General features: G+C 42.6%; 1 protein-coding gene across 1 annotated transcript; it reads right to left on the bottom strand.

The window, feature by feature from the left end:
• Positions 1 to 79: 79 nt before the first annotated feature.
• Positions 80 to 17,480, bottom strand: LOC116374132 (calcitonin gene-related peptide type 1 receptor-like). The gene is made up of 14 exons (XM_031823935.1): positions 17,178 to 17,480; positions 12,500 to 12,573; positions 12,091 to 12,244; positions 11,533 to 11,643; positions 11,104 to 11,216; positions 10,911 to 11,002; positions 8,802 to 8,928; positions 5,891 to 6,044; positions 5,658 to 5,718; positions 5,458 to 5,524; positions 4,684 to 4,737; positions 4,441 to 4,605; positions 4,250 to 4,291; positions 80 to 3,120 (listed from the first exon to the last, which is right to left on the bottom strand). Exons 2-14 carry the CDS (start codon positions 12,548 to 12,550, stop codon positions 2,890 to 2,892), a joined length of 1,422 nt encoding a protein of 473 aa, XP_031679795.1. The 5' UTR covers positions 12,551 to 12,573; positions 17,178 to 17,480; the 3' UTR covers positions 80 to 2,889.
• Between the last annotated feature and the right edge of the window lie 6,856 nt (positions 17,481 to 24,336).

The raw sequence follows: 24,336 nt of genomic DNA, 5'->3' as shown, positions 1-24,336 counted from the left end.
TGTGTGTGTACACTGCGTACACCACGGCCCATCAGTGTTGGTTTCACAACTCAGTACAGAATAACACAAACCAGAAGTGTCAAAGCGACGTTTGTTAATGACCTATAATTGCATTACACTTCACAAACATCCAGTACAGCATTCTCCACAATAAAAAGAATAAACAGTTTGGCACCTGTACAATGTCAACACTCAGCGCAAGGAAAAACATTAGATTCATAGAAGAACAGAGAAACATGCCTAAGTTCCTCAGTAAAACTCAGAATTGAGTGGAACACAAAACAGTTTGTTCTGAATTCTATATCCTGTCCCTGACTACCAAAGACCAAATGAACATTACAATGAGTTCAGACACCATCCATAATACATGTCAGACCCAGCCATCAGTTGTCATGTATAATGAAAACAGAACTGCAGCTCTACAATATCAAGGTATACAATACTACAACAAAGTTCATGAAAACAGTGCTGACAAAATCCACATGACATACCACGGTTGATAGGTAACTCACGGTTGATAGGTAACTCATGGTTGATAGGTAACTCATGGTTGATAGGTAACTCATGGTTGATAGGTAACTCACGGTTGATAGGTAACTCACGGTTGATAGGTAACTCATGGTTGACAGGTAACTCATGGTTGACAGGTAACTCATGGTTGACAGGTAACTCATGGTTGACAGGTAACTCATGGTTGACAGGTAACTCATGGTTGACAGGTAACTCACTTGAGTAGTGAGACACATAAATACCCTATAGACTCCTCCTTGAACATGTTGTATTTCTATATTGGCATATCCACAGACATACATATTGAAATATACAGGAAACACAAACACTTTGTCCTTCTCTCTCTCTCTCTCTCTCTCTCTCTCTCTCGCTCCGTCTCATTCTCTTTTCCCATCTCTCTCTCGCTCCGTCTCATTCTCTTTCCCCGTCTCTCTCTCTCCCTCCCTCCCTTCTCTCTCTCTCTCTCTCTCTGTCTCATTCTCTTTCCCCATCTCTCTCCCTATTTCCACCCCTCTCTCCCTCCCTTCTCACTCTCTCTCTCTCTCCCTCTTTCCACCCCTCTCTCTCCCTCCCTTCTCACTCTCTCTCTCTCTTTCCGTCTCATTCTCTCTCCCCGTCTCTCTCTCGTTCTCCCGCTCTTCACCCCACTCTCTGCCTCCCTCTCCCCCCCCTCTCTCACGCGCTCTCTCTCCCTCCACATTAAGTATCCACGTGTGAGCAGAATTCTCTCCAGCATTTGGATATGAAGCAACTCTATGAAAAAAAATACTTACATACTTAAACAAGACTAACATACATTCAACTATGACAGATAAAACTGAGGCAAAACCAAGGTCATTTTATGTGCCAGACATAAACTCCCACAGAGGGACTAAACCCTAGTCTAGACAGAAGGGAGAAGACCGCTGGACAGGGAAATACACTGACAGGAAATGAACATTCGAATGGGTGGTCCATCTTGTACTACTGTAACATAGTTATAAATAAGTAGCCATCAATGACCATGCAAATTCAAACCACAGACAACAACACATGATAACACATTCAATGCTAATGGCTGTAAAATAAAACAATTGTAACTGTACACTGTATAAAAAAAATCCACTGTGACGTTTAGTTACTTGTCATAAAGAGAGACATAAAGAGCCTGCCAATCTTAATACATAATCCAGTGCTTAAGGTCCATGTACATTAGGTTTCCTTTGTCCTTTACAGAATGGAAGTAATTATTTCACCAAAAGGCCCAACAAGTTAATTGCACTGTACTCTTGGGTCAGAGGTTGTTGTAGAGTCTCAGGCTCTTGGGTCAGAAGTTGTTGTACAGTCGTAGGTCCTTCAGTCCACAGGATGAAACGGCAAGATTGATTCCTTACACTAAAACCCTTAAGGTAGTGTAGGTAATGTCCATTCCTTACACTAAAACCCTTAAGGTAGTGTAGGTAGTGTCCATTCCTTACACTAAAACCCTTAAGGTAGTGTAGGTAGTGTCCATTCCTTACACTAAAACCCTTAAGGTAGTGTAGGTAGTGTCCATTCCTTACACTAAAACCCTTAAGGTAGTGTAGGTAGTGTCCATTCCTTACACTAAAACCCTTAAGGTAGTGTAGGTAGTGTCCATTCCTTACACTAAAACCCTTAAGGTAGTGTAGGTAGTGTCCATTCCTTACACTAAAACCCTTAAGGTAGTTTAGGTAGTGTCCATTCCTTACACTAAAACCCTTAAGGTAGTTTAGGTAGTGTCCATTCCTTACACTAAAACCCTTAAGGTAGTGTAGGTAGTGTCCATTCCTTACACTAAAACCCTTAAGGTAGTGTAGGTAGTGTCCATTCCTTACACTAAAACCCTTAAGGTAGTGTAGGTAGTGTCCATTCCTTACACTAAAACCCTTAAGGTTGTGTAGGTAGTGTCCATTCCTTACACTAAAACCCTTAAGGTAGTGTAGGTAGTGTCCATTCCTTACACTAAAACCCTTAAGGTAGTGTAGGTAGTGTCCATTCCTTACACTAAAACCCTTAAGGTAGTGTAGGTAGTGTCCATTCCTTACACTAAAACCCTTAAGGTAGTGTAGGTAGTGTCCATTCCTTTACACAGGTGTCTCTAGTTAAGTGCCGATTCCGTCCTCGTGAAGTTAAAGTGGATCAGTTGAAGGTAACTGTATTGACCAGATCAAGAGGCTGAGTAGTGGCCCCCTATAAACGTTCATGTACTTTTTCACCATCATCCAATTGCTGTGAAGGCTACTGCCAAGAAGTTTGAGAAAATGTTCTAGAATATGGTGGGAAAAGTGTTCCAAATTGTCTGCAGCCATTTCAACTGAAAGTTTAACTGCCACTGTGTAACTGTACAGACCCAAGACCCGCGACTTCCGACCTTCAGCCTCAGGCAAACGGGTTGTCCGACCGGAGTATGGTGGGTGTCACCGTCTCGACGTCGTGGTAGCTGTTCTTGCCGTTCATGTGTTCGGTGTGCCCGTCGATGCTGTAGCAGCGATGCACCTCAGTCAGGGATGACGCCACGTATGAGGCTGAGCGGAAGACATCTGCGTGAGCAAAGTTACTGCCAAACTGGATCCTCTGCTGGTTCCAGTGCCTTCGCAAAACACCTTGGACCTGGAAGGAAGAAAGTCCCATCAAACAACAGTTTACATTGCTTCAACGTGACACCTTATCAAAGTAGTTATGGTTGCATCAGCTTTCAACGTGACACCTTATCAATGTAGTTATGGTTGCATCAGCTTTCAACGTGACACCTTATCAAAGTAGTTATGGTTGCATCAGCTTTCAACGTGACACCTTATCAAAGTAGTTATGGTTGCATCAGCTTTCAACGTGACACCTTATCAAAGTAGTTATGGTTGCATCAGCTTTCAACGTGATACCTTATCAAAGTAGTTATGGTTGCATCAGCTTTCAACGTGACACCTTATCAAAGTAGTTATGGTTGCATCAGCTTTCAACGTGACACCTTATCAATGTAGTTATGGTTGCATCAGCTTTCACCGTGACACCTTATCAAAGTAGTTATGGTTGCATCAGCTTTCAACGTGACACCTTATCAAAGTAGTTATGGTGGCATCAGCTTTCAACGTGACACCTTATCAAAGTAGTTATGGTTGCATCAGCTTTCAACGTGATACCTTATCAAAGTAGTTATGGTTGCATCAGCTTTCAATGTGACACCTTATCAAAGTAGTTATGGTTGCATCAGCTTTCAACGTGACACCTTATCAAAGTAGTTATGGTTGCATCAGCTTTCAACGTGACACCTTATCAAAGTAGTTATGGTTGCATCAGCTTTCAACGTGACACCTTATCAAAGTAATTATGGTTCCATTAGCTTTCAACGTGACACCTTATCACAGTAGTTATGGTTGCATCAGCTTTCAACGTGACACCTTATCAAAGTAATTATGGTTGCATCAGCTTTCAACGTGATACCTTATCAAAGTAGTTATGGTTGCATCAGCTTTCAACGTGATACCTTATCAAAGTAGTTATGGTTGCATCAGCTTTCAACGTGACACCTTATCAAAGTAGTTATGGTTGCATTAGCTTTCAACGTGATACCTTATCAAAGTAGTTATGGTTGCATCAGCTTTCAACGTGACACCTTATCAAAGTAGTTATGGTTGCATCAGCTTTCAACGTGACACCTTATCAAAGTCATTATGGTTGCATCAGCTCAGCTTTCTGACGGAGAGTTAGTTCAGAATGACGTAATATCCCGCTGAAGTCTTACCTCCCCATTGAAGAAGCAGAAGATGGTGGCAACCAGGAGACCCTGAGGATAGAAAGAGGATACTTCAACACAAAGAAGATAACACTAACCAGCTTGGGACACTACTCTAACTTAACTTCTAGAGTTAACTTAGAAGTCCTAGAAGGTCTCTAGAGTTCTAGAAAATTGAGAATGTTCTAGAGTTGTCCTACCTGGTAGTGCATGAGGATGTTCATGATATAGTCGTAGATCTCCAAGGCGAAGCGTCCCTGGGGTTTGTAGGGGAACAAGACAAACTGGATGCCCAGGAGAGGGACTAGGATCAGGGTGGCTCTCACAGCCTTCATGTAGAGGCTAGATTCAGCTTGATGGGTCACCTAGAATACAATACAACTTTATTAGTCCATTTGTTACAGCAAATAGAGGAAATGATCTTCTGCTTGTTGGTGGATTACCTTCAGTTTAGTGATGAGGACACGCACAATGTTTAACAGGAAGAACAGATTCACCTGGAGAGAGAGGGGGAGGGAGGGATAGAGAAGGGGGTAGGAGGGAGGGAGGGTGAGGGAGGGAGTGGGAGAAGAGACAGAGAGAGACAGAGAGACAGAGACAGAGAGAGAGACACACAGAGAGAGAGACACAGAGAGACACAGAGAGACAGAGAGAGAGAGAGAGACACACAGAGAGACACAGAGAGACAGAGAGAGACAGAGAGAGAGAGACACAGAGAGACAGAGAGAGACAGAGAGAGACACAGAGAGACAGAGAGAGAGACACACAGAGAGACACAGAAAGACACACAGAGAGACAGAGAGACAGAGAGAGACAGAGAGACACACAGAGAGACAGAGAGACAGAGACACAGAGAGACACACAGAGAGACAGAGACAGAGAGAGAGAGAGAGACACAGAGACACACAGAGAGACAGAGAGAGACACACAGAGAGAGACAGAGAGAGACAGAGAGAGAGACACAGAGACACACAGAGAGACAGAGAGAGACACACAGAGAGACAGAGAGACAGAGAGAGAGAGATTTTGGAAATAAGCCAATGTGTCCAATGAGTTCAGCCAGAGACATGTCCATTATGTCCAAAGTAAATCCCACCCAGAGTATAAAGGAGACCTGAGGTTGATGACGGTTCTGTTTACAGTGATCACACAAGGGGAAGAACAGGGATGGTCATAAATGTTAGTTCATGTACTTGGAATTGTAAAGAAGAGCTCACCAGCAGGGCAGCACAGATGGGACCATGGATAATGTAGAGGAGGGAAGTGTTTGAGCTGATCCAACAACTGTGGAGGAGAGAGGGAGATGCCAAGAGATATTTGACTCATCTGGACAACATGGCTTATCCATGAATTACTGTATGTGGCAGAGAATGGCATACTTATCAAAGACCAGAGAGAAAGATATCAAAATACTTACTTATCATTGTAGTAGTAGCTTCGTGCTATTGCATGTATCAATGCAGGTATGAGTGGAAATCCTGGGAGATTATTCAATAATTGATTTTAATGGATGACATAATGGACAAACAACTGTAATTCAACATGAAATGAACCTCTAGAAACATCCCTTAAAAAGGCAAGCGTTGTTTAATCGTGTAATAGTTAGTGAATTGTTTCATTAGTTAATAGTTTTGTCGTAACTTCACGTACCCCATCCAAGCAGGTAGTACCACATGAGGTGTTGTTTCTCGGCGAACACAGCCACGACGATGAGTGTGTGCAGGTAGATGCCCTCACACAGCATCCAGAAGTAGTTACAGCCAAACAGGTACAGGTGAATAAACATGATCACCTTACAGCTCACCTGGTGGGGGGGTGGGGGGGGGGGGGTAGCAGAACTAGTATCAGCTTGGAATATCCCCTGTCAGTGTCAACCAACAGTTTATGGTTGAGTAGACATTTTTGTCTACTGAGCTTGGAAATGCTTTGCTCATTATTTACATCCTAAGTTAATTCTGTTCTTGTGAAACAGGTTGGGACCTTTAATATATTTACACCTTTAATATACACTGCTGTTCAAACGTTTGGGGTCACTTAGAAATGTCCTTGTTTTTGAAAGAAAAGCAAATGTTTTGTCCATTAAAATAACATCAAATTGATCAGAAATACAGTGTAGACATTGTTAATGTTGTAAATGACTATTGTAGCTGGAAATGGCTGATTTTTTATGGAATATCTTCATAGACCTACAGAGGCCCATTATCAGCAACCATCACTCCTGTGTTCCAATGGCACGTTGTGTTAGCTAATCCAAGTTTATCATTTTAAAAGGCTAATTGATCATTAGAAAACCCTTTTTCAATTACGTTTTCACAGCTGAAAACTGTTGTGCTGATTAAGGAAGCAATAAAACTGGCCTTCTTTAGACTAGTTGAGTATCTGGAGCATCAGCATTTGTGGGTTCGATTACAGGCTCAAAATGGCTAGAAACAAAGACCTTTCTTCTGAAACTCGTCAGTCTATTCTTGTTCTGAGAAATGAAGGCTATTCCATGTGAGAAATTGCCAAGAAACTGAAGATCTCGTACAATGCTGTGTACTAATCCCTTCACAGAACAGTGCAAACTGGCTCTAACAAGAATAGAAAGAGGAGTGGGAGGCCCAGGTGCACAACTGAGCAAGAGGACAAGTACATTAGAGTATCTACTTTGAGAAACAGACGCCTCACAAATCCTCAACTGGCATCTTCAATAAATAGTACCCGCAAAACACAAGTCTCAACGCCAACAGTGAAGAGATGACTCTGGGATGCTGGCCTTCTAGGCCAATGATTAAGTGTGTCCAAATGGTATCGGCTTTTTTGGTCCTCCAATAATCGGTACCGGTGTTGAAAAATCCTAATCGGTCGACCTCTAGTCCAAACCTTTGACTGGTACTGTACATGTACAGTATAATTAGTGTTGCTTTGCATACTGACAGGGTTGTACTGTACTAATCCCTGGTTGTTAGTCATCATACTGACAGGGTTGTACTGTACTAGTCCCTGGTTGTTAGTCATCATACTGACAGGGTTGTACTAGTCCTTGGTTGTTAGTCATCATACTGACAGGGTTGTACTGTACTAGTCCCTGGTTGTTAGTCATCATACTGACAGGGTTGTACTGTACTAGTCCTTGGTTGTTAGTCATCATACTGACAGGGTTGTACTGTACTAGTCCTTGGTTGTTAGTCATCATACTGACAGGGTTGTACTAGTCCCTGGTTGTTAGTCATCATACTGACAGGGTTGTACTGTACTAGTCCTTGGTTGTTAGTCATCATACTGACAGGGTTGTATTGTACTAGTCCTTGGTTGTTAGTCATCATACTGACAGGGTTGTACTGTACTAGTCCCTGGTTGTTAGTCATCATACTGACAGGGTTGTACTGTACTAGTCCTTGGTTGTTAGTCATCATACTGACGGGGTTGTACTGTACTAGTCCCTGGTTGTTAGTCATCATACTGACAGGGTTGTACTAGTCCTTGGTTGTTAGTCATCATACTGACAGGGTTGTACTGTACTAGTCCTTGGTTGTTAGTCATCATACTGACGGGGTTGTACTAGTCCTTGGTTGTTAGTCATCATACTGACAGGGTTGTACTGTACTAGTCCCTGGTTGTTAGTCATCATACTGACAGGGTTGCTCTGCACTAGTCCCTGGTTGTTAGTCATCATACTGACAGGGTTGTACTAGTCCCTGGTTGTTAGTCATCATACTGACAGGGTTGTACTGTACTAGTCCCTGGTTGTTAGTCATCATACTGACAGGGTTGTACTGTACTAGTCCCTGGTTGTTAGTCATCATACTGACAGGGTTGTACTGTACTAGTCCTTGGTTGTTAGTCATCATACTGACAGGGTTGTACTGTACTAGTCCCTGGTTGTTAGTCATCATACTGACAGGGTTGTACTGTACTAGTCCCTGGTTGTTAGTCATCATACTGACAGGGTTGTACTAGTCCCTGGTTGTTAGTCATCATACTGACAGGGTTGTACTAGTCCCTGGTTGTTAGTCATCATACTGACAGGGTTGTACTGTACTAGTCCCTGGTTGTTAGTCATCATACTGACAGGGTTGTACTAGTCCCTGGTTGTTAGTCATCATACTGACAGGGTTGTACTGTACTAGTCCCTGGTTGTTAGTCATCATACTGACAGGGTTGTACTAGTCCCTGGTTGTTAGTCATCATACTGACAGGGTTGTACTGTACTAGTCCCTGGTTGTTAGTCATCATACTGACAGGGTTGTACTAGTCCTTGGTTGTTAGTCATCATACTGACAGGGTTGTACTGTACTAGTCCTTGGTTGTTAGTCATCATACTGACAGGGTTGTACTAGTCCCTGGTTGTTAGTCATCATACTGACAGGGTTGTACTGTACTAGTCCCTGGTTGTTAGTCATCATACTGACAGGGTTGTACTGTACTAGTCCCTGGTTGTTAGTCATCATACTCACAGGGTTGTACTAGTCCCTGGTTGTTAGTCATCATACTCACAGGGTTGCTCTGCACTAGTCCCTGGTTGTTAGTCATCATACTCACAGGGTTGTACTAGTCCCTGGTTGTTAGTCATCATACTCACAGGGTTGCTCTGCACTAGTCCCTGGTTGTTAGCCACCGCTGTCAACCAGATGATGGTGATGACCGAGTTCAACACAAATGAAAAAAATAGGTTTTTGTGGAGCGTTATCCTCTGGCAGCTTAGACTCCTGGTAGGGAAAGAAAGAAAATATCCTTATGTTGAATGGACAACAATGGATGATTGAACAATGTACCATCTTTATCGAGTTAAACTCCCTACAACTCCTTATAATTACATTCTCCCAACATAATTTATGACGCTTGTCGTTAATGCCTCCTTATGAGTAGGCCAGTATGAATGAGTTTTTCCTCCTTCCATAGAAAATCATTCAATTATTCAATCTAAAGTAAGAAAAACACCATATTTCTATATACACTGCTCAAAAAAATAAAGGGAACACTAAAATAACACATCCTATATCTGAATGGATGAAATATTCTTATTAAATACTTTTTTCTTTACATAGTTGAATGTGCTGACAACAAAATCACACACAAATTTATCAACCCATGGAGGTCTGGATTTGTAGTCACACTCAAAATTAAAGTGGAAAACCACACTACAGGCTGATCCAACTTTGATGTAATGTCCTTAAAACAAGTAAAAATGAGGCTCAGTAGTGTGTGTGGCCTCCACGTGCCTGTATGAGCTCCCTACAACGCCTGGGCATGCTCCTGATGAGGTGGCAGATGGTCTCCTGAGGGATCTCCTCCCAGACCTGGACTAAAGCATCCGCCAACACCTGGACAGTCTGTGGTGCAACGTGGCATTGGTGGATGGAGCGAGACATGATGTCCCAGATGTGCTCAATTGGATTCAGGTCTGGGGAACGGGCGGGCCAGTCCATAGCATCAATGCCTTCCTCTTGCAGGAACTGCTGACACACTCCAGCCACATGAGGTCTAGCATTGTCTTGCATTAGGAGGAACCCAGGGCCAACCGCACCAGCATATGGTCTCACAAGGGGTCTGAGGATCTCATCTCGGTACCTAATGGCAGTCAGGCTACCTCTAGCGAGCACATGGAGGGCTGTGCGACCCCCCAAAGAAATGCCACCCCACACCATGACTGACCCACCGCCAAACCGGTCATGCTGGAGGATGTTGCAGGCAGCAGAACGTTCTCCATGGCGTCTCCAGACTCTGTCACATGTGCTCAGTGTGAACCTGCTTTCATCTGTGAAGAGCACAGGGCGCCAGTGGCAGATTTGCCAATCTTGGTGTTCTCTGGCAAATGCCAAACGTCCTGCACGGTGTTGGGATGTAAGCACAACCCCCACCTGTGGACGTCGGGCCCTCATACCACCCTCATGGAGTCTGTTTCTGACCGTTTGAGCAGACACATGCACATTTGTGGCCTGCTGGATGTCATTTTGCAGGGCTCTGGCAGTGCTCCTCCTGCTCCTCCTTGCACAAAGGCGGAGGTAGCGGTCCTGCTGCTGGGTTGTTGCCCTCCTACGGCCTCCTCCACGTCTCCTGATGTACGGGCCTGTCTCCTGGTAGCACCTCCATGCTCTGGACACTACGCTGACAGACACAGCAAACCTTCTTGCCACAGCTTGCATTGATGTTCCATCCTGGATGAGCTGCATTACCTGAGCCACTTGTGTGGGTTGTAGACTCAGTCTCATGCTACCACTAGAGTGAAAGCATTCAAAAGTGACCAAAACATCAGCCAGGATGCATAGGAACTGAGAAGTGGTCTGTGGTCACCACCTGCAGAACCACTCCTTTATTGGGGGTGTCTTGCTAATTGCCTATAATTTCCACCTGTTGTCTATTCCATTTGCACAACAGCATGTGAAATTGATTGTCAATCAGTGTTGCTTCCTAAGTGGACAGTTTGATTTCACAGAAGTGTGATTGACTTGGAGTTCCATTATGTTGTTTAAGTGTTCCCTTTATTTTTTTGAGCAGTGTATTTCTATATCATTTAAAACAGTAGTGGGGAATGCTCTAAGGGAAGATTGTGTTCGTTTTTTATGATCATGTTTTGTAATTTAGTATTTTAATTGGGTTTTGTGTTGATATATGACACCATGTTAAAATAAAGGTTAATAATATAAAATATATAACAGGCGCATACTTATGGGCTAACAGAGTAACTTACTTGAAATGGAAAAATATTCCCAATGAGAAGAACAATGACGTTAGCGACAGTCCATGTCCAATCAGAACCAGGTAGTAGAGATTCATCGCTGTCTGAGAAAGAATACACCATGTCAACCTAACATGCATTACAACATAATATCCACAACAACATAACTACATGAAAAAGCTTATCAAAAGGTCACTTGTCTTACCACTCTTCCTGCACTGGTGTATGCTGTACATTTGGTGTAGTTTGTCCATGTCCTGTTGCTCTCCGGGTGTAGAAACCAATTACCCGTTTCACTGCACACTTTGGACGCCATTTCTGGTGATTAGAAACAGAAGGTGAGTGATGTAGTGCATCAACCAACGTGAGTCAACAGAAGAGTGGACAGGTGTGACACTTGCTCATTTCAGCAATCAACACAGCATTAATTCAAAAAGAACGATATCCATTCATGAGAATAACATTCATCCCTTTATCCATACTAAAATGAACGTTGAAAACAGCAAAGAACATTTCTCTAAAAGTCTAACAGAGAATATCCAGGCTGACTCGTACATTACCTTATACAGTCATACAATAATCTCTGTTCAATGTCGTTGGGTTGGAGAGACCAGCCAGATTGCAAAATACAGACCTGCTGTGTCAAAGTCTTGGAAGTAGTCTGGACAGTGTTGGTTTGTAGTGAAGCCTGCCTCTGTGTCCTCCCAGCACAGCCAGCCATCCCACGTCCTGTTACAAACTGGCCCTGAGTGAAGGGACACAACAACACAGGCAGTTTAAAGGGATACTTCGGGATTTTGGCAATGAGCATGCTAGCAGATACCCATAGTCATCGCGCTAACGCTAGTTAGCATTGGCTCGCGAAACTACCTCTAACTTCCTTCATACTGCACACATAATAATGGTATCCACAAGTTCATCTGACTCTAGGGAAATAGATTTAGCCAAAATCCGGAAGTATCCCTTTAAGCAAACTTTTAAGTTGAAACTGAAACTAGGAGGTCAGTTCCTTAGAAGGTGCTATTCACTGGGGTTAGGACCATTTCAGCTAAGACTGAAGATTATTTCAAATTCAAATTGAATATGCTAAGAGTAAATTTAAATACTCTACCATGCAAATCATGAGATTGAAATTGAACAAATGAGCTACCCCATTACAACCTGCACCACACCACCCGTAAGGGACCCTTACCTATTTTGTTGTGTTTGTCGTTTTTCATGATCTTCTGATAGCACTCAAACTGAGCAGTGACTATGGTGTTCCTGGTGACACCGATGTCGTGGTAGACATTCTGGGTATGGTGCTGCTGGGAGTCATTCCCCTCAGGGCTCGCCAACACGCACAGCTGTGAAGAAAATGGCTAACACTCAGAGGAAACGATACACTCACGGACAGGTAAGGAGATGATCATAGAGTATTTTAGAGTATCAAACCAAATCAAGAGAGTGAAAGTGTGGATTTGAGAGTTAAATATGAGTTATGATCATGTTTTAACAACTTTCAAGAGCAACCATATTCACTCTGCATGAAACAGTGAGTTTATAAAAGGCATATCGAGGACAAAGGGTAAATGACTTCACAACTTGGGTGAGTATATTACCTCAGTGACAGAACACAGCAACAGAAGTGAGAATATGCCGTTAGCATCCATCCTGGCTCTGCTGTCAACGGGTCCTGGAGGAGAGATAGAGACAGGTCAGCGGGTCTGTGAACGGAGGAAGGGGTTTTACTGAGAGGAAAATTTCACTCCCAGCCAAGCGAACTGCTATCTACGGCTCAGAGCCAAGACTGCTTGCAATAATCCCCCCATCGGTCTCCGAGAGAAACAGGGAGAAGAGGGAGAGAGATCACAGTCATAATAATACACTAAAACAAGTTTTTTTCAAGAAGACCTTTTTAGATGGATCTAGATGAACCATTCATATGATTGAATGCTATGTCACTCATATGATAAATTAATTACATTATTATCAATGACATTGTCACTTATATGAATGTTATGTCCAGGGGCTCAACTTTCACTGTGGACAAGGGGGACATGCCCCCCCCCACACATTCTGAAATTGCATTTTTGTCCCCCCAGTTTTACCGTTGGAATGTGATTCAAAATGAGGCAACGGTCTGCTTTAGGCCCATGCGTAAAAAAAATATTAATGTCCCCCCTCACACACTTCTAAAACCAAAGTTGCGCCCCTGCTTATGTCACCACTGACATAGCCAACTACCTTATCACATCCATGTCAGTAAACAAGATGTCTGAGTCTATTTCCAAATACACTTGTTTTGGTTTGAAAGCATTAAAGAGACACGTGTTGATGTGATGAAGCCATCAATCACACAGAACTGAACCCAGAACCGGCCCCTTTGATCCTTTCCTCAATAATAAAACACACATGGAGGTGCAGTCCAATAGCATCTGTGAAGGGAACAGCACCAACTGACAAATATACTACCCTTAAAACTAAGATACCGTACATAGCAAGTAGTGGGTAATATAAATCTTCTATCACATACATTCAGGTCCAGAACTATTCGGACATTGACCAAGTTATTATTATTTTAACTGTCAACCAAAGTTGAAATCAATTCATGATTATAACCTGAAAGGGCAGAGTTTCAGCTTTCATTTGAGGGTATTTACCTCCAAATCAGGTGAACGGTGTAGAAATTACAGCACTTTTATATGTGGTCCCCCCTTTTTAAGGGACCAAAATGCATTGGGAAATTGGCTGCTCAGCTGTTCCATGGCTAGCTGTGTGTTATTCCCTCATTCGTTCATTTATAAGTAATCAGATGAAAGATCTAGAGTTGATTTCAAGTGTGGCATTTGCATTTGGACTCTGTTGCTGTTAACCCTCAACATGAAGTCTGTCACTGCCAGTGAAGCAAGCCATCATGAGGCTGACATTTCAAAACAAACCCATCAGAGAGCAAAAACATGAGGTGTGGCCAAATCAACTATTTGGTACATTCTGAAAAAGAAAGAACACACTGGTGAGCTCAGGAACACCAAAAGGCCCGGAAGACCACGGAAAACAACTGTGATGGATGACAGAATAATTATTTCCCTGGTGAAAAGAAACCCCTTCACAACAATTGTCCAGATCAAGAACACTCCACAGGAGGTAGGTGTATCTGTGTCAATGTCAACAACCAAGAGAAAACTTCACCAGAGTAAATACAGACGGTTTAGCACAAGATGGAAACCACTCTCAAGCCTCAAAAACAGGAAGACCAGATTAGAGTTTGCCAAATAACATCCAAGAAAACCTGTACAGTTCTGGAACAACATCCTATGGACAGATGAGACAAATATCAACTTGTACCAGATGGCTGGAAAGAGAAGAGTATGGAGAAGGGAAGGAACTGCTCATGATCCGAAGCATACCACCTCATCTGTGAAGCATGGTGGAGGGGGTGTTATGGCCATATATGGCTGCCAATGGAATTGGTTCCCTTGTATTCAGATTCAGCCAAATGCTTCAAAACTCATTGGACGTCGCTTCACAGTGCAGATGGACAATGACCCGAAGCATACTGCGAAAGCAACCCAATGCTTTTTTAAGGCAAAGAAGTGGAATGTTCTGCAATGGCCAAGTCAATCACCTGACCTGAATCCAATTGAGCATGCACTTCCCTTGCAGAAGGCAAAACTGAAGGCAAAATGCCCCAAGAACAAGCAGGAACTGAAGACAGCTGCAGTAAAGGCCTGACGGAGCATCACCAGAGAAGAAACCCAGCATCTGGTGATGTCTATGGGTTACAGACTTCAGGCAGTTATTGACTGCAAAAGATTTTTTTAAACTCACAATTTAATTTATGATTATTTTAGTTTGTCCAATGACTTTGAGCCCCTAAAATTGGGGGGTCACATATAAAAAGTGCTGTCATTTCTACACCGTTCACCCGATTTGGAGGTAAATACCCTCAAATTAAAGCTGCACTTTCAGCTCACATTCATTATTTAATTTCAATTGAATTTATTTTCAACTCCAATATGCTGTGTTTCCTTCCAAATCCATTGTGGCGTACGGAGCCAAAATGATAATAACTTGGTCAATGTCCAAATATTTATATAAATCCACAGGGATCTGGGCTACTCAAACTCCCACCGCTGGATATTAATGCATTAGCTATCTTTTTCTAAAACAAAAACAGAGCTAGCGACGGTCGTTCCCCAAACATGCAGCGTCAGGTTTAAACCATCAGCTTGGCAATAAGACAAAAGCACTTCTCTTCTCTGAAGCCAAGCAGAATAACAGCAGGCCCAACCATGATAACCTTGTGCCCTTCCTGAAGCACCAGGGAGGAACACCAGGGAGGGGCCTGAGAGACATGTCAGGGTTTCCTCTCCAAGCTTTCCTGGGTCATAACATGAAGGGTTGAGTCGGCCAACACCCCAAAGGTTCTACAGTACCAAATTAATGGAATTCATGAGGGGGTGAGGAGAGAGAGAGAGCTTGGCAGAACCAAGGAAACATGGAGGTATTTACCCCCCCCCTACCATCCTCTCTCTCTCCTTCTCCTCTCCCTGTCTCTCTCTATCCCTCTCTCTCTTTCTCCCCCCTCTCCTTCTCACTTTCCTGCAGTAGCCCCATCCCAGCCCTCCTAAATCAGGAAGCACTTGTCAACCATCTGACAGTTTGTTTAACTTATGTCCTTCTCCAACACACCCCTGGAAATGTACCCAAACCTTTCCACTGTCCAAAACCCTAGTCACCACACAGTGCTTTCTCTCTTAAAGGGGCACTTCAGGGGCACCAAGCCCATTCCACTGTGTAGCTCAGACACCTGAAGATGAAAGTGTTGTTGCCCTCGTTTTGTTACAGCATGCCCTGCAACCAGAGCTCGACTTGGACTGAAATAGGTGCCTGTACTGTTGATATTTAGAGGCAGGAGCTCCACAACACTGTTGAGCTAATATTCTATATGAAGAACAGGAGCTCAAGCAGTAGAAACGTTGAGGTGCCAGTACTCAGCTCCGGTGAGCTCCTGCCCAAGTCAAGCACCGCCTGCATCTGTATAGTATTGAAATAAGATAAACCTTTTGTCAGTGTGTGTGTACTCTCACATCTCATCTCTTTGGAATGGAATCTTTTCACATCAATGAATTGCAGCAAAACCAATCACCAATGTGTGTACATTTTACATGGTGCTGCTTCTGAAGTCAGAACCAAAGCCTTCTATCAATCTGTTTAGACTGACCACGGTGCTTTTGTAACCACGTAACCATGGCAATGAGACGTTTGCCAGCAGACATCTGCAGTCCAGACTATTTCGTAACAGGCAGTGTGCGCCATTCAGCAGGCATCAAGAAGTGGCTTCCAGACATACTCCAAACTGTCTGAATCTCCCTGACAACAGTTAGTGAAGGTTCTATTACCCTGAGAAGGACCAATGTCATCATAGAACTCAGTGAAGCTGCGCAACCAGCCAATATGTGGCATTGTAATGCTCAAAAGAAAGAACATTCAAATAACAAGATGACAAGTTGGTAGAAAAGCCATGAAACTTGTATAGTATCACCTTGTGTGTGAAGGATATAGCCGTTGATATGTGTTATTTCCTTTCTTCATATTGTCTCCCTGCCTTTCGGGAACTTTTCTTTCTAGAAGTGCATATATTCCTGCCGTGCTGCATCACACCATGGCCAGCCCTATCTATCTAAACCATATTATCCCTTAGCATTTCATCATTTTCAAACTCCCTCTTACATAAAAATGCAGATAACAACAACAACAAAAACAACAACAGCAACAGGGTAGGAGTGGACGTAAACCGTGATGTTTAAACCACAACAGGGTAGGAGTGGACGTAAACCGTGATGTTTAAACCACAACAGGGTAGGAGTGGACGTAAACCGTGATGTTTAAACCACAACAGGGTAGGAGTGGACGTAAACCGTGATGTTTAAACCACAGCAGGGTAGGAGTGGACGTAAACCGTGATGTTTAAACCACAACAGGGTAGGAGTGGACGTAAACCGTGATGTTTAAACCACAACAGGGTAGGAGTGGACGTAAACCGTGATGTTTAAACCACTGTTCTTCAGAAGGAACTCTGCATGGTTGATCAAGCTTTATTAGCTCTTGACCCAATCTTAACAATCAACAATATACTATCACTTTATTATCATTAGGCCTATTTGTGTAGACAGTTTTATTCTGATCCACCTTGATAGCCCACCCAAACCCAATCAGAACCAATTCCAGAAAGAGACCAGAAATTATTCCAATCTATCATTCTGCTGGACTGGAATTCAATAAAATGTGTCTTACCTTACTGAGAAATGTAGCCTTCAAATGAAAAGAAAATAGCTAATTCTGCTTTTGGCGACCCTTTTTCCAGAGCCCTAATAGTCCGGTTGTCCGTTCACTAATGGTTCAATCCAGTGTGCTCTACGGTAAAAGCGAGGAGAGGAGCTCGAGCTTCAAATTGAAATTGATCCACTACAGTGGCATCCTGTGACATCATCACAAACCGCCTCTTCCTTCCGAGGGTCTCATCCCCTTTTGGACTGCTGATGTCAGAATGCCCTCAGTCTGGCTCTGATTTAGACTATTTTACATCTCTATATTCGTTGGGAGTGTCACATTTCGACTACAATTGAATTAGGCTGACCGACATTTTCCAAATTTGATAGGCCTATACAAATTTTTTAAATGATCAAATAAGCTAAAAACGTCTTAAATATATATAGTTGAATGTAACCTAAAACATATACTTTACTTACTTGATCTAATCTACCCATTTCTTTGACCAAAAATAAGCGCACACTTTTTTCTCCTTGTTAAAGTCCAATACTGCCTCTCTGTGGGGTAAACATGGAACGGCAAGGGACACAAACACGCACATACTGTACAGACACTCTTAACACACACATTATTTGTTGTTGTATTGTTTGAATGTTATTTTATTTTGTATTTATATATCGTTGTATTTAACATTTGTGTGACTGTTTTTTAAATGTATTTCATTGTTTTACCCCTGGAGGAGAGTAGCTGCTGCTTCTGCAAAGGTTAATGGGGATCCCAATCAACACGTTCAGACACATTAGTTGACTTCCATGTTTCTCTCTGAATGTTCAATAATGTTGCATCCTCCTGAACAAACCCCAGGTTTAAAATCTTAATTATAAACTGGGTTGTTTGAGCCCTGAATGCTGATTTTACCTTCATTTAACTAGGCAAGTCAGCTAAGAACAAATTCTAATTTTCAATGACAGCCTAGGAACAGTGGGTTAACTGCCTTGTTCAGGGGCAGAACAACAGATTTGTACCTCCTTCAGCTAGGGGATTTGAACTTGCAAACTTTTGGTTACTAGTTCAATGCGCTAACCACTAGGCTATGCTGCCAACCCTGATTGGCTGACAGCCGTGGTATATCAGACCGTATAACACGAGTATGACAAAACATGTATTTTTACTGCTCTAATTACATTGGTAACCAGTTTCTAATAGCAATTAAGGCACCTCAGGGGTTTGCGGTATGTTGGCCGTGGTATGTTGGTTAATTATAATGTAGTTATAGAGGGTATCCATAAGAGATGGAATCTTTGTTAGATACAGATATTGGAACTGGCAAGGAAAAAAGACAACTCTAAATCACTGAAAGCTGATGTGAATATGTGTTTGTACAGTATTCTTGCTTTATTGGCTCTACTTCAAGTAGCCTAATCAATTCCACTCACTGAACCATCTGTAGCCTACACAGAATTTGAATTACCATGACCCTGAATCAAAATCCACTGCAGAAAGGTAACCTATTTCATGGCCTGCCAGTCATTGTAGAGAGTCATTTCCTGAACCAAGACACAGCTTTGATCAATTTTGACCCATTTAATTCTCGGGATGAAAATGTACAAATTAACAAGTGGCATTACATGTCACTCCAAGGGGTCTTTGAGTCTAAAGGCAATAAAACAATCATTAACTTGTGTGAAGCCTACTTAAGCAAAGGGATTGTAATGCAAAAGGAACTGAGAAAATGATTAGTGAAGCTCTGATGGTGTTTCTGATGTTTCTAAGGATAAGAGACAAACTCATTAGCTCTCTTATGGGATAACTCAGATTAAAGCTTGAAATGAACGTTTCATATTTATTTTAATGACATTGCTCACTGGGTTTGACACAATAGCTATTTCAAAACCCCTAAATGATCCTTGTAAAGGGCGCTCAGTCATTGCTAAGCATCTATAAAATCTCTTAGAACACAACCACTGGTCATTAAATCAGCCATAAAAAATGGCTTGTTTTCAGCTGTTGCTCCATGACATTGAAACACCCAGTTATTCTGCTGCATGAAGTACTTCTTTGATTCACTTCATTCATCCATGTAATTAGTGGTGCAAATCTCCGCTCACACGCGTGTTCTCTGTACCAACTTCATTGCTAACACATCAACAGGGCCACATGTTCGAGAAGAATAACACAGTGGCTGGAGAAGTGGTGAGATGTTTTCATACACTGTTATTATTGGATGTAAGGTTAAATGTGGAGGGGCTGAGAGACCCTTTACAAAGCCATACAGGGAAGGTAGGTCTCTCGTGACAGATTGTTATGTTAACATAAAAGGAGTAGCTGGCCAGTGCACAGGAGATTTGGTTCTTGGTTCTGAGATTAGGCCTTCCAGGACTTCAGGAGTAAAGAGCATTTGAGCGATTCTTCCCTGGAATGTTGAGAATACATTCTGGAAGCCATGAAACCTGTCAATCAACATGGTCAAGAAGAGTAGAGTGCATTTAAACTAGGCTGTCCAACCAGCATACAGCCTGAGGGCAAAACAATGAAAACCAGAATCCAGAAGTGTCAGGTGTCAGGGAGTAACACAAAACAAAGCTCTTCTTGTATTCTGATATGGTTTTAAACTTTTATCTACTCACAGATTGGAACCATTACTTCTGAAACTCTAACCCCACATCCCCAGTCAATCTCCTGGGAGCTAAACTCTAATCTCCTGGGAGCTAAACTCTAATCTCCTGGGAGCTAAACTCTAATCTCCTGGGAGCTAAACTCTAATCTCCTGGGAGCTAAACTCTAATCTCCTGGGAGCTAAACTCTAATCTCCTGGGAGCTAAACTCTAATCTCCTGGGAGCTAAACTCTAATCTCCTGGGAGCTAAACTCTAATCTCCTGGGAGCTAAACTCTAACCCTGGGAGCTAAACTCTAATCTCCTGGGAGCTAAACTCTAATCTCCTGGGAGCTAAACTCTAATCTCCTGGGAGCTAAACTCTAATCTCCTGGGAGCTAAACTCTAATCTCCTGGGAGCTAAACTCTAATCTCCTGGGAGCTAAACTCTAATCTCCTGGGAGCTAAACTCTAATCTCCTGGGAGCTAAACTCTAATCTCCTGGGAGCTAAACTCTAATCTCCTGGGAGCTAAACTCTAATCTCCTGGGAGCTAAAGGTGCCTTCTATATTTGTTTTATTAAACTAGGCAAGTCAGTTAAGAACAAATTCTTATTTACCATGACAACCTACCCCAGGCAACTCTGGATCAATTGTGTGCCACCCTATGGGACACCCAATCATGGCCAGATGTGATACAGCCTGGATACAAACCAGGGACTGTAGTGACACCTCTTCCACTGCGATGAAGTACCTTAGACCGCTGCGCCACTCGGGAGCTATACCAAGTCTGGCAACCATGAAGCATCATTTTGACAAGCAGTGCACGACATCTGGGCCCTGGTTAAACATAAGCTGGCTGAGACATCTGCCTGCCTGGGACATAAGCCACAGAGTGTGGCACATGCCACCCCCATCCACTGACTCAAGCTGAAGGAAAATGAGCATGTTATTTATTCATGGTAGAGTAGATACACTGACAGTTGGCACAGTCAGACAGACAAGTGAATCACTTACTCACTAGAAGTGTCTCCTATATGTGACAAATCATTGCTGTGTCGCCTCAGGACAGTGTTCTCAGAACCACTGGTGCTTCAACTGTACCTGTCACCTAGACTGTTATTAGAATCCTGTCTATGGCGGGATTGAGGGAGGAAGAGAAGGGGAAAGACTATTAGACTGTTATTAGAATCCTGTCTACGGAGGGATTGAGGGAGGAAGAGAAGGGAAAAAGACTATTCAACTGTTATCCTGTCTATGGACAACCACCTAAAAGAAAGCGATTCCCAAACCTTGCGTAATAAAGCCATCACCTAATGAACCTGGAGAAGAGTCCCCTAGGCAAGCTGGTCCTGGGGCTCTGTTCACAAACATAAACACACCCCACAGAGCCCCAGGACAGCAACACAATTAGACCCAACCAAATCATGAGAAAACAAGAAGATAATTACTTGACACATTGGAAAGAATTCATTAAAAAACAGAGCAAACTAGAAAGCTATTTGGCCCTAAACAGAGCGTACACAGAGCGTACACAGTGGCAGAATACCTGACCACTACTATTGTAGTCTTGCTCATAGTTCTTTACCAGAACTACAAACATGGCTGTTGGATTTGTGAATTGAGACCTTCTAATCACTGCCTTTTAGACACAGTGATTTTTTTGCTACTCTATATTTTTGTATATTGTACATTGTAAAAAATGAATAAAAATGAACTTTGGTGCCAAACATCTGTCAACTGTGCCCTTCTACATTCACTAGGAAGCTTGGTTGATTACTCCATTGTAAAGACACTACCATTCAGTTAGCCTCACTAAATCACTAGGAAGCTTGGTTGATTACTCCATTGTAAAGACACTACCATTCAGTTAGCCTCACTAAATCACTAGGAAGCTTGGTTGATTACTCCATTGTAAAGACACTACCATTCAGTTAGCCTCACTAAATCACTAGGAAGCTTGGTTGCTTACTCCATTGTAAAGACACTACCATTCAGTTAGCCTCACTAAATCACTAGGAAGCTTGGTTGATCACTCCATTGTAAAGACACTACCATTCAGTTAGCCTCACTAAATCACTAGGAAGCTTGGTTGATCACTCCATTGTAAAGACACTACCATTCAGTTAGCCTCACTAAATCACTAGGAAGCTTGGTTGATCACTCCATTGTAAAGACACTACCATTCAGTTAGCCTCACTAAATCACTAGGAAGCTTGGTTGATCACTCCATTGTAAAGACACTACCATTCAGTTAGCTTCTTGCTTTTTCCCTACAGTCACCATGTATTCATACTGTATTTGATGCTGAGGCCGACTTCAGTCTTCTTACATAAAAGCAAAAAAAGAAATGTCCCTTTTTCAAGAGCCTGTCTTTCAAAGATAATTCGTAAAAATCCAAATAACTTCACAGATCTTCATTGTAAAGGGTCCAGTTGGATCGGAGGGTGAGGGCTAGGGCCATTCCCCCCCAAAATGTCTGGGAACTTGCAGGTACCTTGGTGGAAGAGTGGGGTAACATCTCACAGCAAGAACTGGCAAATCTGGCACAGTCCATGAGGAGGAGATGCACTGCAGTACTTAATGCAGCTGGTGGCCACACCAGATACTGACTGTTACTTTTTATTTCAAATCCCCCCCTTTTTGTTCAGGGACACATTATTCAATTTCTGTTAGTCACATGTCTGTGGAACTTGTTCAGTTTATGTCTCAGTTGTTGAATCTTGTTATGTTCATACAAATATTTACACACATTAAGTTTGCTGAAAGTAAACTCAGTTGACAGTGAGTGTTTATTATCTACTTCACTTGCTTTGGCAATGTTAACATATGTTTCCCATGCCAATACAGCCATTAAATTAAAATTGAGAGAGAGAGAGAGAGAGACATATTTGCCTAATTGGTATGATTATAAAACAGCTAAGGTCAAAAATCAATCAGCCAATATAAAACGTGGAATGCGAATAAATTGCCTTCAATATTATAACTAACACACATCCCTGTGCTTTCACTGACTAACTGAGTCTCATTCCTAGAACATCTCAGCCACTCCATTAGTTACACAGGGTGTGTGTTGATGGGCATAAATCAATGATTGGTTCGACACGAAAGACCATCACAACTAAATCTGAGGAGAGCCTGCAGAACTAATGAAGGGTGAGAAACGTATCTATATTTAGCCAGCGTCTCTAACATGCATAATGAAAACATGCAAGAGGCACTTTAAGAAATTGCAGAAAGTGTGCATGTGTGTGTGTGTGTGTGTGTGTGTGTGTGTGTGTGTGTGTGTGTGTGTGTGTGTGTGTGTGTGTGTGTGTGTGTGCATGAGACACTCCAATCAACAGAGCTCTGTATGGAGAGTCAGTAACGGCAAGCATCAGTCATATCAGGATATATCAGGAATGACATGACACAGGACACATACCCCCCATCCATCAAACCACAGTACAATCACGAGCCTGTGGCGTCTGTTAGTGGGAGTGTTCTTTTGCATAAAAAGAAGGCATGTGTAATATGTAATACATTTAACATAGTGTGCTTTATTCATAGAAAACCCATTTGACTGATGTTCCAAGTTACAGAACTAATGTAACCTAAACCTACACGGAATGGAAATATTGTAAGATAAAACCTACAAGGTTCAGAACCCAGACCATCGACATGACTCAAAAGTCAAGCCCCTGTTTCCCACTGAGTATTAGCTTAGAGGAACACCAATCTTTATGCTCCAGACCAGGTCACCAGGCTAGCATTGCTCACACGTCATTAACATGGTCACGTTAGCCTGGAATCCAAACTGATGTGCTCCTCATATTGAAGACTGTTAGCTCCCCCATCGTATGTTCTGTCCCCTTACATGTCTCTCAGACACAAGCAGCTGTTGTTTCAACGCTCTGTGATCACTCAGCTTTCAGGGGAAATGACCATTTCAGCTCATTACCACAATAACGTGAATATGTCCCGCAGCTCCTCTGTCACTGAGGAAGTGGAGAACAAACTGGTTAATGGAACTCCTAAGGAGGGCCTATGATCATTCTAACAATAGTGGTCTAATTATTAAATTCCCTTTGTTATTTATTAACATTTCCCAGACTGCTTTGCGTGTTGCTTGTCCACATTCCATCCTTGCAGGGACACACAGCTTTATTTTGTAATAGTTTGGATTGTTTTTTAAAGGTGAGAGGGACACAGGTTTCTTGGACTCAGTGCTAGTGAATGACACTCAACCTGTCTTCATCATAAGGGAGGTTTCTGAGTCAAAGGTGAACAAGGTGATTAGCTCACTAAAGAACTCTAAAGCCAAAGATGTGTTTGGGATGGACTCTACCTTTCTTAAAAACTACAAAGAGTCACTCATTGGCCCCATTACTAAGGTCACCAACACATCTATTGGTCTCGGTGTGTTTCCAAGGGTATGGAAGTCGGCCATAATAACGGCCATCTTTAAATCAGGCGACCCTGCTGACGTGAGTAACTACAGGCCCATTAGTATACTACCTGTGGTGTCAAAGGTTGTTGAAAAGTGTGTAGCAGAACAACTGATTGCCCACCTCAACAACAGCCCCTTCACATTACACTCCATGCACTCCA

Source organism: Oncorhynchus kisutch, linkage group LG5 (assembly GCF_002021735.2).
Source record: "Oncorhynchus kisutch isolate 150728-3 linkage group LG5, Okis_V2, whole genome shotgun sequence".
NCBI classification, from domain to species: domain Eukaryota; kingdom Metazoa; phylum Chordata; class Actinopteri; order Salmoniformes; family Salmonidae; genus Oncorhynchus; species Oncorhynchus kisutch.
The sequence above is the reverse complement of the archived record's forward strand: the minus strand, read 5'-3'. Positions and strand labels throughout refer to the sequence as shown.

What these genes read in the sequence shown, in the direction of transcription:
- LOC116374132 (XM_031823935.1), bottom strand. Translation starts at nt 12,550, where the DNA reads ATGGATGCTAACGGCATATTCTCACTTCTGTTGCTGTGTTCTGTCACT. An exon ending in GTACTACCTGCTTGGATGGG is followed by an intron (nt 5,719 to 5,890) that starts GTACGTGAAGTT and finishes ATAATCTCCCAG; the next exon opens with GATTTCCACTCATACCTGCA. An exon ending in AGCTACTACTACAATGATAA is followed by an intron (nt 5,525 to 5,657) that starts GTAAGTATTTTG and finishes TCTCCTCCACAG; the next exon opens with TTGTTGGATCAGCTCAAACA.